The sequence below is a fragment of the Myodes glareolus genome, chromosome 5 (genome assembly GCF_982192425.1).
Source record: "Myodes glareolus chromosome 5, mMyoGla1.1, whole genome shotgun sequence".
NCBI lineage: Eukaryota > Metazoa > Chordata > Mammalia > Rodentia > Cricetidae > Myodes > Myodes glareolus.
Genome location: NC_142030.1, coordinates 98,456,563 through 98,472,471, shown reverse-complemented (window position 1 = coordinate 98,472,471; position 15,909 = coordinate 98,456,563). Strand labels below are relative to the sequence as shown.

Genomic DNA, 15,909 nt, shown 5'->3' with positions numbered 1-15,909 from the left:
TATGTAAGGTGGGCCTTAGAGCTGCTATTCCACCTCACCATTTGCCTAAACAAGTACTTTGATTGCCTCAGACCTATAGCCCCCAAGAACTGCTCTTAACTAGGGATAAACATTTACCTGAGTGCTTGCTGTAATGCAAATATCCAATGTGAGAGAGTCCTGATTAGTCTGTTTCTATCGTGATGTAACTTATCTTTCCATACTAGCTGAAGTATGACAGGGATGAGTGTGAGGCACCCCGGGGAAATGGGAACGCCCAGGTGGATGGAGGAAAGGCACTCAGAGGGACCTCTGATCACTGCCCCCAACCCCCATTCTGTAAGTCAGGCCAGGCTGGGCAAAGAAGGGAAGAGGAGGTAACATATTGGGCCAGGATAATCCCTTTAGGGCAATATCAGTTCTTGGGATAGCAAGGAGAATTCTCTGAACATGATATTTATACCATCCCCCTAAGGATCAGGGTACATGATGGAAGAGGGACTGGAAAGAACATAAGAACCAGAAAATAGGGAGAAAGTCTGTGAAATGCTGTCTTCTGGGCATGACATAGCCATTACTAACACAATGTCACAGCTGCAGCTGCCTGCACTGGGCCTGTTCAAGGCAGTCATGGATCAGGCAGGGGCTTACGGAGCTCTTCTCCTCCCAGATGAACTACTGGATACTGATGGGTACAGGAGGAAGGACAGCCATTGTGTTTAATTGTATACCCAACAGACAGTCCATCAGCCATAATGGCTAGGTCCCAACCTATACTTCTACAGAAAACCTTGGTCTGAATCAGTGGTCAGAAAACAAAACAAAAAGACACGAAGGGGGGAGAGGGTTGACAGGGGTGTGAAGGAGATAAGAGAGAGTACAGAGGGTGAGAGCAACCAGAACGTCTTAGGTACATGTATGAAATTGTTAACTAGCAAATTTAATAAACATTACACTAAGTGCAAGCAGCAAAGCAATGCACTATAGCTGTCCAGGGAAAGCTGGGTGGTTAGAGTGGGACCATGTCCTATGTTTTGCCATGCTCTGGGATTGTCAAATCTCTACAGAGAGACTAGAAACACAGAAACAGAGCTAGGCATTTGGAGAGATGAGATGAGGCTCATTCACCTGTCAACCTCCAAAGTGTTTACTCACAGGGTTACTAGATAGCTGTTCATTCTAGGTCCTGTATTTTTGTGGGTGCCACTAGATTCTGTATAACTTCTTTCTCAAAATCCTCAAAGATCTCTCTCTCTCTCTCTCTCTCTCTCTCTCTCTCTCTCTCTCTCTCTCCTGGAATTTCTGAACCTCCTGTTTCAACTCAGGGAATTATTAAACACTTTTATTACTTTCAGTTAGTTAGCTATTGCATCTATTCATTTACATGCATATGTATATGCACAGGCATGCTCAGCACATGTGTGGTCGGCTTGCAGGACTCTGCTTCCTCATTCCATTGTGAGACCCAGATATTGAACTTGGGCCATCAGGCTTGGTGGCAAGTGCCACCCACTGGCTACCTTGCAACCATGGGAATTATTTTTTGAAGTTCATCGTTGGCTGAGATTTTCTTTCTTTGTGTGTGCTTGTGTACCTGTGTGTGTTCATACTGGGCTGCATGTTCAACTTTCATTAAACTAAGTCTAGGCTGACTGTTCACTGAGCCCAGAGATCTATATGTCTCCCCTCTTTCCCAGCGCTGAGATCAGAAGCATGGACCACCACACCCAGCTTTTTTACTTTGGTTCTGGAGATCAAATCCAGGTCCTCATGCTTGCAAAGCACCTACATCAATTGAAGTATCTATCCCCTTTGGATGGTAATTTCAGTACAAGACAACAGTATTTCAATTCTTTGAAAGTGTTTAACACTAGTAGACAATTAGGATAATGTATAGGATAAGTCTATGGTAGTTAAAAAGCAGAAAAGAAAATCATTTATGCTAGTGCTGCTAGCAAATTAGGCTACCCATTTTCTCGCTGCTCATTAACACAGAAGTCTGTGTTATAAGGATAATTTATAAGAATTTTTTTTAAAAAATCTAGTGTCATTATTTTACTTCATTCACATTTTTATATAAATTATCACTTTATTTATGCACATGCATGCATGTCTATGTGAGTGTATGCTCACAGAAGAGCAGTGCTCAGGAAAGCAAGGAGGAGGAGTCAGATTTCCTGCAGCTGGAATTGCAGGTAGATCTGAGCTGTCCAATGTGGGTGCTGGGAATTGAACTCAGGTCCTCGATGAGAGCAGTATGTGCTCTTAGTCACCGGGCTATTGCTCCAGCCCCTTCATTTATAAATCTTGAATATCGATCTGGATCCATTTTAGTTAACAGTATTTTGTTTTATAATTAACTCTCGCCACTCTGATTAAAACAACACAATCACCCTGAGTCACAGAAGCACAAACTTTCCAGTTATAACTTCTTTGTTTGAAAAGGTCTTAGCTGACATTTTTTTTTGAAGAGACACATACTTAGATTTGTTCAGGCACTGTTACTGAAAATATTATATTATGGCTATAAAATATTGCAAAATGGATGATAATACTGAGCTTAGGATCGTCAGGGTGAAAAATAAGTATTCTCAGTCACTATGATGGGAAACAGACAGAGTAGTAAACATTAGTGACTCTCATCTAGTCCCCGGCGGGAAGAACCTTTACTACACTCCTACTGACAGCTAGCTCAGAACTGGCGTCAATCTCCGTCTCTCTGCCACTTCAGACAACAGAAGCTGGGAGGAAGGCGCACACTTCTCCAGCACCCTCTGCAGCTAGGGTTAGCGGTGTGATCCATTTCCCAGCGACACTGTATTAGAGAGGGCCTGCTGGGGACCTGGAAAGTATCACCCTTCTTCAGATTTTCACCTCAGTGGAAATGCCTAGAGAGGGCGGACTCAGTTTACAGCCCAAGGCAAGGGGTTTGAAAACAGGAAGCCTACGTGGTATTGTTGGTGGTATTGTTGGTGGCACAGGGAGAAAAAATTCGAGAGGGCTTCTGGTGACATCACTAAAGTGCCACATGCCTCTCTTCCTGTTTGAGACAGTAATTCTCTAACGATGAATTTATTGCTTGGAGGGTTAGGTTAAGATCTGCTGCTGCTGCTGCTGCTGTTGTTGCTGCTGCTGCTGCTACTGCTGCTGCTGCTGCTTGAGTCAACAGCATTTTATCTGCAGAGCTGCTGTGACTGTGGAGAAGGGTCTATGGTGGTCTGACGACACAGGCACCTCGTCAGAAGCACAGGTAGGTGACTCCCATCAATGTTCTAAAGCATTGTCATCCAGCAGATGCCGAGAAAGGGGCTATCTGCAGAATCTGCAGCTCCAGAGCACTGGAAGGTTGGCTACTAAGACGGAGGGACTGAATTTGATGTCGTTCTAATTACAGTTGAAGATGCCAACACACAAAATGGTGGCAATCTAAAAGGAATTGTAAATCTACTAAAAATGCTTACACTAACTCTCCAGCAAAAAGCCAGCCTCTAACATTACACGTGAGTGCATACATCTGTGTTTGTGTTCTCTGACATTACACGTGAGTGCATACATCTGTGTTTGTGTTCTCTGACATTACACGTGAGTGCATACATCTGTGTTTGTGTTCCTAATGCTGCTTCTTCCTCCTGTGTTTTGCTCCTTTTTTAAGTTGTTGCTGTTTTAAAACTCTGTCTTATGTAATGCAGGTTGACCTTGAACTCACTACGCAGCAAAGGATAACCTTGAATTCAGTACCATGCTTGGTTTATGTGATGCTAGAGATGTCTACTAGATGCTTCATGTCTACTAGACTTCCCAACTGACTTCTTTTTAACTCAATTTAAATTTTGCAGTGATGCGGCCTGAACCTCAGGCTTTGAGCACATTGGCACCTGCTCTGCCACAGAACTGTATCTTTGGCCTGCTATGTATTTATTTTTTAAAATTTTTTTACAGGCACAAGAACTTCATTACTGGGAAAAAGGAGATTCAGCAGGGCTTTACAGACTATCATGCTTGAAGACTGCTAAACCATATTTAACTTGCATATTAGCTAACTGTGCTGAACTGGTACCAATTAAATCCATTCACACTGACAACCATAATAAAAGGATGTCTTGGAATAATAATCCGATTCAGACTACACTCATTCAGCTATTTGTGAAGACTTTTGTATTCCTAATTACCAATGAAAAGAATAATAATTGTGTGCTGGTCTCATTAAGCTGAATGGGTACAACAACACTCCGAGACACACTATAAATTATAGTTTGCGGAAGACGGCTGGGGATGCTGGAAAAATGGGGCATTCAGAGCTGGTGGTGCTGGGAGCTGGCTGTTAAGGGCATCCCAGGGAAAGCAATGGACCTAGAGAATCTTAGACACTGGCCACCCTTTAAGAGAGTCATGCCTTAGGACTTAATATTCAGTGGTGACAGAATCTAGAACCACTTGGAAGTCTAAGGCTTTGAGTATGCACATGGAGGATTATTTGATTATGCTGATGTAGAAAGACCCAACTTAGTTGTAGGCAGGAAGTTCCAGACTCTAGAAACTGGAGACAGGAGCTGAGGAGCTGAGTGCCAGCATGCAGACACTCACTGGTCTCCATTTGGGGGTGGAGGCAATGGCATCTGCTGCTTCAGGCTCCTGCTGCAGTGTCTTCGCCACCATGATGGGATGCATCTTCAAACCATGAGCCAGAATAAACCCTTTCCCCTGAAGCAGCTTTTGTCGGGGTGTTTTATCTCAGCAGTAAGAGAAACTAAGAAACTGGTACTGTCTGCTCCATCTCTGTGTGATCTGGGGCCATCCATCCCACCATCCCATGCTGAGGTGACTAGCCAGCACACCCACGCTCACAGCTCCTGAAATCTTCTCGAAGAACACTGAATGCCACAAGTGTCCCAGGTGGTCTGGTGACTTGAAACTAGTTGCTTCCTCAGGCTCCTCACAAAGATCAAAGTCACAGAAATTCCTCCATTGTGGTCTCCTCCCAGGTGCTGAACAGGGCACTTGAATCCCATGTTCTGGGGAACACGTGTCCTTTCATGTCTGGTGTCACGCACAACTCTAAGACACACAGCTGGTCTGGTTTAGGGTTGTAGTGCTCTCAGGGACTTGGGACCAGGGAGCTACCTGTTATGCCCTTGTGGATTCATTTTACCTCCGACAGCAAAATCAGGCTTTCTGAATAGTTATATAACTTTTTATTTATTAAAAAAGAGTCACCTGACAATTTGAAATTAATTCAGGTCTATATTTAGGGATTTCAATAGAAGTGACGAAAAACTGTGTTAAAGGTTTTGGCATGTGGATGAACTTTCTTTTTTATTTGGATCTTGTAACGATCACTGTTAATTTTCAACTTGATAAAATCTGGAATCATCTGGGAAGACTGTCTCTGGTTGTGCCTGTGAGGGAGTATAATGACTAATTGATGTAGAAAGAGCCATTCCAGGCTGTGGGAGCACATCCTGCTCCTTCAGCCAATAGCCTTAAGAGATCAGCTCACTTGGGTGTGATCTCTTAAAGGCTATTGGAGCAGAATGTGCCCCCACAGCATTTCCACAGGCAGAAGGTCCTAGACTGTATAAATGGAGAAATGGAGATGGGGAAGAGGCATACAACCATCACTCCCATCTTTGGATGTAATGTGACCAACTGCTTCCGGGCCCTGCTGCTATGGCTCCCCAGCAGGGATGGACTGCGCCTGTGAACTGTGAACTGTATAAATGAGCTATTTCCCTCATAAGTCAGAATATTTTATCATAGCAGCAGGTAAGAAACTAAGACAGTTCTATATGGGAAGCATCCAAATGTTTAAAACATGTTCCATTTCAGAAAGCAAACACTGTATATTTTCAATCAATCAACTCTTGTAAGAGTTGCTTCTTGAGACCATTCTAGAAAGTAATGGTCTATAAGTTGATTCTTTCCTTAGGAAAAAAAAAGCCATTCGTCCTCACTGTCATTTTCACTGTCAGAAGCACACACTCCTCCTCAGTTCACACTCTACGCCTTTACAAACAGCCATGTTTTCCTCATAGGTGTGGTTCTGAGACCCTGAGCTTCACTGTTTTTGCTTTGCTTTCCTTTTGTGGTACTGGGGATCAAACCCTGGACCTTGTGAATGTCAAGCAAGGACTCGATCAACTGAGCTAGCCCAAGCCCACAACAGCACGTGTGACAGTTAATATTGTCAACTTGACTGGATCTAGGGTCACCAAAGAGATAGGCTTCTGAGCCTGCCTGAGAGGGACTATCCAGATCAGGCTAACCTCTGAATGAGAGATTATCTACATTAGGTTGAGGTGAGAAGAGCCACCTTAAAAGGGGCAGCACCATCCCGTGGTGGGGTCCCAGACTGAATTAAATGGAGAAAGTGATCTGACCACCAGCATCCATCTCTCTGCTTCCTGAGGGCGGATGCCATGTGACCAGCTACCTCATGCCCCTACCACCGTGCCTTCCCCACCATGATGGGCTGTGCCCTCATCTGTGACCCCAAACAAACCCTTCCTCCCTGATGTGGTTTTCGTCAGGTGTCTTGTCACAGCAGTGGGAACATAACTAACATAACACCTGACCTTTCTGAGGGCAATGTACACCTCCTACCCTATAGAGCAGTGGTTCTCAGCCTTCCCACCTCCTACCCTATAGAGCAGTGGTTCTCAGCCTTCCCAAGGCTGCAACCCTTTAATCCAGTTCCTCATGTCACGGTGACCCCAACCACAAAATTATGTTCATTGTTACTTCAGAAATGTAATTTTGTTACCGTTAAGAATCATAACGGAAATACTTGTGTTTTCTTGTAGTCTTAGGCAACCCCTGTGAAAGCATCTTTCAAATCTCCATGGTTGTAAACTACTGCGAAACAGAGGGGGGCGTGAGAGACAGACTCTAGCGATGCACCAAGAGAATGTATCGAAGGGGAGAGACCATCAAGCAACACATGGATGCTTACCTATCACGTGGCTCTGAAGCATAGAGTCAGCAGCTCTGTCTTCTTCATCCTCTCGTAAGTCTGCATGGACTTCTGCCCCCTGCAGCAAGAAGACACTAGAAGTTCTTATTCATTACTCTCCAAAGATCTTTTGCAATCCTCACAATAATGGCCCACTCTGTAATAAGCACATTGCTGTAACTGAATGTATACAATTATGTGGGAATATAAATGTGTGTGTTTACTTTATTCTACTCTGTCTTCATCATCTGACTTCATTACAGGTTTTAATTAAGAGAGTCCATTTCCAGAAATACAACCCCGGCTTTGAACGACAGGACTACTTACAGGGTGCCTGATTCTAGGCATGATTTCAAGATTAACTGCTTTGGTTTTAAAACTTTATAATGGAGCCATTCATACCAGGGTATTAGGAAACATTAAAGTCTAAGGAGCTATAACTCCTTTGGAGTCACAGACTTTTGCCGTAAGTTATTTTAATAAGAATACAGGACTATACTTGAATCATATTTAGGTCTCATGACCCTTTCCTAGACTGAAAGAAATACCTCCCTCTAAGAAAGTGTCCTTTTCTTCCATTTTTCCCATAATGGAAAGAGGAGAACGGAGACGTATGCTCAGGGGACTACATTACCAAGACACATTTCTAAGTCTCATGTTAAAAACATTTCTTCCTGTCTGGGCATGCTGCTCAGTTGGGTGAAAGTCTTGCCTAGCAAGCCCTGGGTTCAACGCTAGCTCCACACAAGCCAGGCATGACAGCACACTCCTAAAATCCTAGCCCTCACAAGGTGAAGGCAAGACAATAAAAGTTCAAGGTCATCCTTAGCTGTATAATTACTTTGAGCCCAGTCTGAGTTTCGGGTGATCCTGTGTAGCATGATGGTTAAAAATCCAGAGACAGAAATTGGGGTTCAGTCTGAAGGTCAGAAAAGCAAAACAGTCAACCACAGGCTCTTACCTCTATCTCAGTCCGAAATGGCGATCCTGCCTCCAAAAATCTCAGAATGAGACTGAGCTGAGAGCTGTCTCCTCCCATTTTATAATCCTCTCTAGTGCTGGGATTAAAGGCATGCACCACTACTGCCCGGTTTCTATGGCAAACTAGTGTGAGTACTGGGATTAAAGGTGTGTGTCACCACTGCCTGGTCTGTAAGGCTGACCAGTGCCTTTATTATTATTCATTTGTATTTATTAAAATACAAATGAAATATTACTACAACCCTGTCTTGGTTTTTTTCCCCTTTAAGTTGGAATACTGTAGCTCTGGATGACAAAGTTTTAAAGAAAACATCAGAGAGAATGCCATGAAGTCTTGGTGTCTTATAGATGGGGTTCTGAGGGCTGGGAAGTTTCTCTGAACTGGCCCCATGCACGCTGAAAGGTACCACTGGGAGGAATACTTAAACACCGCCTTTCTAATCTACTAGTGGGACATCGACAACACCGATCATAAAAGGGCTGACTGGGCTGGGGAGCTGAATCACTCAGTAAAGTGCTTGCCACACAGGCAACATGGCTTGAGTTTGCCCCTAAGCCCTCATGTAAAACAGTCATGTGTGGTGGTATGGGCTTTTAATTCTTGTAATTCCAGCACAAGCAGATCCCTGTGGGATCCTGTGCACAGTCACCCTCCGCCAGTGACAGACCCTGTCTCAAAAACAATCCAATGTGAATGCTGACAAGGAGGGAGAGCTAAGGTTGATCGCCAGCCTTTCTAGTATTGCTCACACACAGATGCATGTGGTCCTCTTCCCCACAACACACAAATAAACAGAACCAGCCAACACCCACACTACCGGTGCCGGCTGCTCTCAAAGACGTTACACACAGACCTGGTGTGCTTGACCTAATGCTAGGGAATGGTGCAGGGACCCACCATAAAGATGCACCCTGCGGCAGTAGGGACGATACATCATCATCCAAATGGAGGATGGAGCTTTGAAAGCCTGACTAGAAGCTGGTGTTCATTTATAGGGAACCTTGATTCTTAGATTTCTATTCCATTACATCTGTGTGGACATGATCTCAATATCAAGACAGTTTAGGTCAACCTCCGCAAAAGCTCCTCCAGAATATATTACATCTGGTCCCTTGGGCAGCTGACCATAGCAGCGTGAACTGTGTGATGCCGTCAGAAGCTCAGGGGCTCAGGGTGATTGTGAGGCCACCACCGCTTTATACCAAATGGTGTAGAAAGTTATCTGTCTGCGTGCTGACCTGGGGGCTATATTTAGCGTCCAACTTTTTACCTCCTAGTTTTTCACACTTAAGGGGATAAAAATAATTACTGATACTTCATGACGGTGCAACATGTGGCTCTAGTCTCACCCAAGGCCCTGGCCCTGTGATCAGGCCCCAAGTTCCTTCCATTTCCTAGGCTTATTGATCTATAGAGGGGAGATGAGCCAAGGAGTGAGGGTAGGGCTTGTGGGTTTGAAAGGCGTCCTTGTAGAAGCACAAACTGAGGAAGGGACAGCATCGGAGAAGGGCTCACTCTCAGCTCTACTTATCTACACAGATTCTAATGCACACTGAGGATGTACTACTTAAAACTCTTTGCCTATGCAAGTCAGGGGCATACTTTATTTTGGCATCAGAGTCTTTTTCTAATTATATTTTCATAGGCTTCAGTTTAAATTAATTTCCATTCCTGATCATGCAGCAGGTGGGGTGTGGGAACATTCCTGGGGAGGTGAGAAAACTCTAGGTTAAGATGGGAAATTTGCCAAAGATAGTGCAAGGTGGCTTTTGACCAACAACTGTACTTTAAATATGGGTTTCTTCTTTGTGTGTGTGTGTATGTGTGTGTGTGTGTGAGAGCGTGTGTGTGCTCACACCTGCGCATACATTAGCACTCGTGTGTGGACATGTGTGGAAGCAGAAGTGTGGTATGTGGAGGCCAGAGGTCAATCTCAAGAGTCCAGGTGCCCTTCCTTGGGTAATGCCCACCTTTTTCTTTTTAAGACTGTCCTGGAGCTCCTTGATTAGGCTAGGCTGGTTAGCCTGCTAACTCTACCTTCTCAGTGCTAAGATTACAAGATCATGCTTCCATGCCTGGCATTTTTTGTGAGTTCCAGGAATTGAACTCAGGTCTTTGAATAAGTTACTGACTAGCTAACTTTCAAGCCCCAAGTGTTGGCATCTTTGTCCTCTAATGCTGAATCTTTAACCCATGTCCATTGTGGGGCTCAAGAGCTGCTTTAGAAATCACCTTGCAGGATGCAACCAGTAAATGTTACTGCCTCCATCATGACTAACTCCAGCTTTCAGAAGGGCAGGACGAAATGAGTTTGCAAAAGTCACAGGAGGCAAAAGCAATACCATAACCCATTATTGACTGATAGACACATGTGATTTCACAATTAAACTAAGTATTTGGGGGAACTCCTCATTTGGAATTCTGAATGTCTTTCTTCTCTGAATGACTCTAACTCTAAGGGCTTCTGAAGTAAACAACATTTTTATACCACAACTCACTCGAAGGCTAAGAACAGTTCAGTAAGCAAAATTGTTTGCCACAAAAGTGTGACAGCCTAAGTTCAAATCTCTGGAACCCACAAAAAAACCAGATATGTTCCTGTGGGTGTTGGTAATTCTAGTATTCCTGTGGGGAGATGAGTCGGGGAGACAGGAGAATCCCCAAAAGCTCCTGGGCTATGAACAACAAAGAGACACCCTGCCTGAAACAAGGTAGAATATGAGGGCTGACTCCCAAATTTGTGGTGTGGCCTCCACATGCACCATGAGACAGATGGGGGCAGGGAGAGGAGGGGGGAGATAGATTCCCAAAGCCCACGATTTTGGAAGGGAAAATGAGTGAACAGGTATCTTTGGGTAGCTCACTCCTTAGAAAAGTTAGCAAGTGGAAGGCGAATGTGCAGGCTGCTTATTTGCATCAAAACAGCATTTAGAATGGAATCATTCAATTAAGGATGCTGAAATTATTACATTTTGCAGGACTTAATAAGATGATAACCATTTGTGTAATTATGGTACTATTTTCTGCTATTTCATCTCTGCAGTCCCATCTTAATGGGATGGTATTTGATGATTTTTTATTAGCAGATGTGATTTCCTTCAGAAGAGGTGACACGTGGGGAAAGAAAAATCCCATCATATAAATTAACACATGGGCATTAAAATGGCCAACTCTCTCCCATGCCTTGTGAAGGTGTGTGATCCCCTCAACTTTGTTAATGATTTTTATTTTTGTCTGGAGGTGTTAAATAAGAGCTTGGTGCTCTCTTTCTTTAATACCCCTATTCAGAAAAACGATTTCAACACATAGGAAGGAATCATTTGCAATTGACAGCAATCAGAGCACACCCAGGCTAGTCTGTCTAGGGGAGATCTCCCCCGCTTCATTTAAATACATAAAATCAGCTTAAGCAGCAAGTAACATGGCCCCTGGTCTAAATTACATAAAAAATTAGAGCTAAGCAGCCTACAAACGATGGCAGACGTGGGGCCATAAGCCTTTAATTAATGCTCTACAGAGAGAAAGGGACTTATTTTGGTGAAGCATTGCTGGTACTTTTACACATTTTATCTTAACTATACTAAAAAGGAATATGCAGTTACTCGTGAGCTAAGTGGTTTGTGAAATAAAGGGATATATTGAATATATAAAAATACGCAGAAATAATCTTCCTTTTATCATCCCCAGTGATTGTTTCCATTGCCAGCTTGACACAACCTAGAAGAGAAAGTCTCAACATGGGATTATTAACACTGGGCTGGCCTGTGGGCATGCTGTTGGGGCACTGTCTTAATAAAGACAACTGATGGAGGAAGACCCTGCACACTGTGGGTAGTGCCATTCCCAAGGCAGGGGGTATGGGGCTGAGTGAGAGTGGAGGGACTGAGCTGAGCACAAACAGGCAACCAAGTGAGCTGTGTGCATTAATTCCTCTCTGCTCTTGATCATGGATGTGATAGGACTAGCTGCCTGAAGTTCCTGCCTTGACTTCCCTCCAAAACAGTGGATGATAACATGGAATGGTGAGCTACAATCAGCCCTTTCCCCCTTATGTAGTTTCTGGCCAGGGTGTTTGATTACAGCGGTTGAAAGGAAATGAAGACAATCACTAAGCACTGAAATGGTTAAAATGTCATAGGGACTCTTGTGAATAATGTCATTTCACTGTTCGGGGAGTGAAGACGCGCGCGGTGCATTGTGCTGGCAGGTTTTAGAGCAGAGCTTTTAAGGCTGAGGCCGTGGCTCAGGGGTAGGTTACCTGCCTGCTGTGTGCGAGGCCCCAGATTCAATGCCATGACTGGCAATAAGAAAAAAACCCTTGACTAAGAGTTGCCTTGACAATGAAGCAGCGTTTGGATTCACAGCAATGCTGAGACATCTATGGTGTTATCTATCACTATTGTTTCCAAAGAAACAACTATTTTGAGAATATTCCTTTGCAACACACTTTAAAGTTAGCACAGGACAAATTTACCTTGAGCCCTGGAGAAGAAGAATTTCCTTCAACTCTAAATTTTAAAACGTTCAAGGCTATCCACAGTAATGAGCAATGGTCTAAGAATATGTTTCAGTTTGCATCTAATCTATACAGAATGATAATGCATAATAAATATCCTTTCTTTGCTACTTCTTACTATCTCAAAGGAGACCACAGCATGGTCTTTCCTGAACTTAGTAATCTTAGCTCAACTCGCAAGCAAACAGAAGGAACAAATACTAACATTATACTTTCTATTTCTAAAGACTGAGCCGGGGAGATGACTCATGCGTAAATGTGCCTGCTCCACTAGCATGAGAACCAGAGTCTGGATTCTCAGAAGCCACAAACACATAGACACAGTAGGATGAATCTGCAAACCCAGTCTGCCTGTAATAATATAGGAGGCAGAGACAGGGGAATTCCCACAAGCACACAGGTTCACTAGTCTAGATTATTTAACAGCAAACAAGAGACCCCGTCTCAGTCAAGACGAAAACCGAGGCCCAGCATTTGAACACACACACAGACACCACTGGCCATCTATCCAGGTTAATAATACTCCTTTATATTGAAAGCCTTCTCACTATGACTAATTTCCTCTCTTGGCTAAGGAGAAAAATTAGCATATCCCATTTGATTCTGTATACTTGGGTTGGTTAGGTAATCTGTGTACTTCACAGACAGCATGAAGAGTGTTTCCTGCAGATATCCGGGAAGGGCAGAGGCTCCTACTCTCACCCTGCGAATGACTTCAGATGAGGAAGGAAAGCATGTTAAATTACTTTAGCATTAGGAAGTAATAAGAAAACAAAAATGAAATTATAAAAGCTCAACACAGGCTTTTTTTGTTTTGTTTTGGTTTTTTTTTTTTTTTTTTGGTGCTTCTGTACAGTGAAGATAGACCCTAAGCTGTCAGAGACATATTAAATGGGGCGTAGTTAAATGGAGTGCCTGTGATAAGGGGCTCCGCCAGGCTATCGGAGCCTTCCATCAGCAGGATTGAATTTCCAGCATATTGCGCGCTTCTCCACACCGCGTCTCTCTCTTTCCTTTCAGTGACACTACAAGGGCAGCGGCAGATACACTTATAATTTGTGGCTTTATAATGCAAGGGGCATCAGTGTTTTCAAAGGAGGTATGATGTCATGTGCGCCGAGAGCTAAAATGGGTGGAACATGAACAAAGTTAGCGTGAAGGAAAGTCCTTAGAGCTTTCTGGAGAAAAGGTTTCTGAGGAGAAACGTGTTCAGTGTGTGTCTGTCTCAGATGTGCTTGTGAAACCCCAGCCCGAGAACAGTGAAGCTTCATCAGCATGTGAACACCAATCAAAATGGCTGTACCTGTGCATATGTAGTGGGTGTGCATACATGTGTGCAGCCACAGCCCAATGCTGTGTGTCTTTCTCAATTATCTTCCAGCATATTGGTGAGTGTGTGAGTGGGTGTATGTGCGTGTATGCGCGTGTGTGTGTAGGGTTGGGGGTGTGTATGCACAAGTTTGTGAGGGTGTATGCACTGGTACATATGGTTACATATGCACATAGGACAGATATTAATGTTGGATGTCTTTCCTAGTTACTATCTATTCTTTTTTGAGACAAGGTCTCTCCCTGTACCTGGAGCTCACTGAATGAGATACATTTGGTGACCAGGGAGCTCCAGAGAGACTCCTGTGTCTCCCTTCCTAGTGCTGGGGTTATAACAGCATGCCGCCAAGTGTGGATTTTTACATGAGGGCTAGGGATCCAATTCAGGTCAGCTTGCTTACATGGCAAAAGCTAGCTCCTCTGTCCCAGATTAAAGTATTTTATGTTGGGAATATGTTGCCGTTTTAAGTACTATAAAACATATCCACTGGAACAATGAAAACTCATGGAATCAATCGCGTGGCATATAATGAACTGTAAGGGGAGTAAGTACAATGTAGAGAAACGTAAAGAATAGCATACAAGATTAGCCTATCTTAGGGAAATATTTCTTTAAAAGCCCCACCGTTTTATGTAGCTCATTACTCTCTTTCTTTGTAGAATTACCTAAGTGTGCACAACTTCCATAAAAAGTAAATAGCACTTAAAACATCAAAACAGCCCAACACTTTCTTAAGTTATTTGGCACGTCCACATCTCCAATCCTGTTCCTCTTTTGTTGCCATTAACGCTGGGGTCACCGAAACAAACCTCTAGCATTGGGCATTGTTCTATGGTGACACAGCAAGCATCTCTTGCTGGCAAGTACTGAGATTACAGGATTGTCTGAAGACAGACCGGAAGAGAACGGTATTCCCAGAAGGAACCACACCTACACGAGGGTTGGCTGCCACCTGCAGTGGTGGACACGGGGATTTCTGTCCTTATAAATCTTCTCTCTCTGGTTAGGCAGATAGCTCGGTGGCTAAAATGTGTTCTGGGTTAAGTGTGAAGGCCTGGGCCTGAGTTTCGATGCTCAGCATCTATGTAAAGGTGGGGATAGTAGTGGATGTCTGTAACTTCAGCCAGATGGAGGCGGGGTGTGGAGACAGGAGAACCAGGGGACCCTGCGGGCCAGTTAGTTTGCTGTATACAACCATGAACACGAGATCCTGTCTCAAAGGAGATGGGGAGGACGGACATTTCAGGTTGTCCTCTGATTTCCACACGTTAGCACCTGGGCACCCATGCTCACATACAAAAGCACACACAGGGGCAGAGGAAAAGAGAGGGGAGAGAGAGGGAGGTAGGAAGAGAGAGAAAGGGTGAAGGGAGGAAGAGATTAAAAACAGTCGTTTCTCAGATTCCTATTCCCCTCCCTCCCCCCCTCTTACCAGAACATCTCAGAACCAAGCATTTTTCTAGCCAGCACGGAGGAGAAACACTTACCAGGGATTCTCTTGGTTTTTCCATATCGACTTTGATTTTGATGTTTTTCTTTTGACTTCCTCGAGTGCTGACGGAGCCGCTGGCGAAACAGGAGCCCTGGGAGGTGCCCTCTAACAGGCTCCTGCAGGAAACACCCTTTGATCCACTTTCTGTCTGGAGCGCTCCTTTCTTATCAACTCTGCAGGTAGAAAGTGATTCCTCTGATAAATTACATCGGCCGTTTTCAATCACGCTCTTCTCCCCAGCCCTTTAATGTTTAAGGTAACCTCAGTGTGGCTCTTTGTCTTGAAACCTTTCAGTGGGAAGTGCTGCTCTCTAGCCTTGAGCAAAAATAGCTTCAAATATTTCACTAGTGCGTCAATTTATATTGGCGAGGGTAATAACTTGTCTTATTACACTTTATTGTGCGTGTGCACATACAAACAGGTTTGTGTGCACTGGTGTTATACAGCACACACACACACACAAGTTATAGGATAACTTCTTGTATGTTATTCCTTAGCTGAGATCCACCTTGAGTTTATGATATAGAATCTTTCATTGGCCTGAAATATCCAATCAGGCTAGTCTGGCTGGCCAGAGAAGTCCAAGGTCTATCTTTCTGTGTCTTTTGCAATGGGATTACAAGCAGGTGTCACCACGCTTGGCTTTTGTTTATGTGGATTC

At 43.9% G+C, this 15,909-nt stretch overlaps 1 protein-coding gene across 7 annotated transcripts in view; it reads right to left on the bottom strand.

Annotated features, from left to right (window-relative positions):
* Nckap5 (NCK associated protein 5) overlaps positions 1-15,909 on the bottom strand; it is a 912,731-nt gene that overhangs the window by 96,709 nt on the left and 800,113 nt on the right. For all 7 annotated transcript variants that reach the window (XM_085688321.2, XM_087906588.1, XM_048443779.3 and 4 more), the window contains 2 exons: positions 15,244-15,421; positions 6,929-7,007 (listed from right to left, as the gene is read on the bottom strand). In XM_085688321.2, the coding sequence (XP_085544447.2) occupies positions 6,929-7,007; positions 15,244-15,421 (257 nt within the window). The remainder of the gene's footprint in view (positions 1-6,928; positions 7,008-15,243; positions 15,422-15,909) is intronic.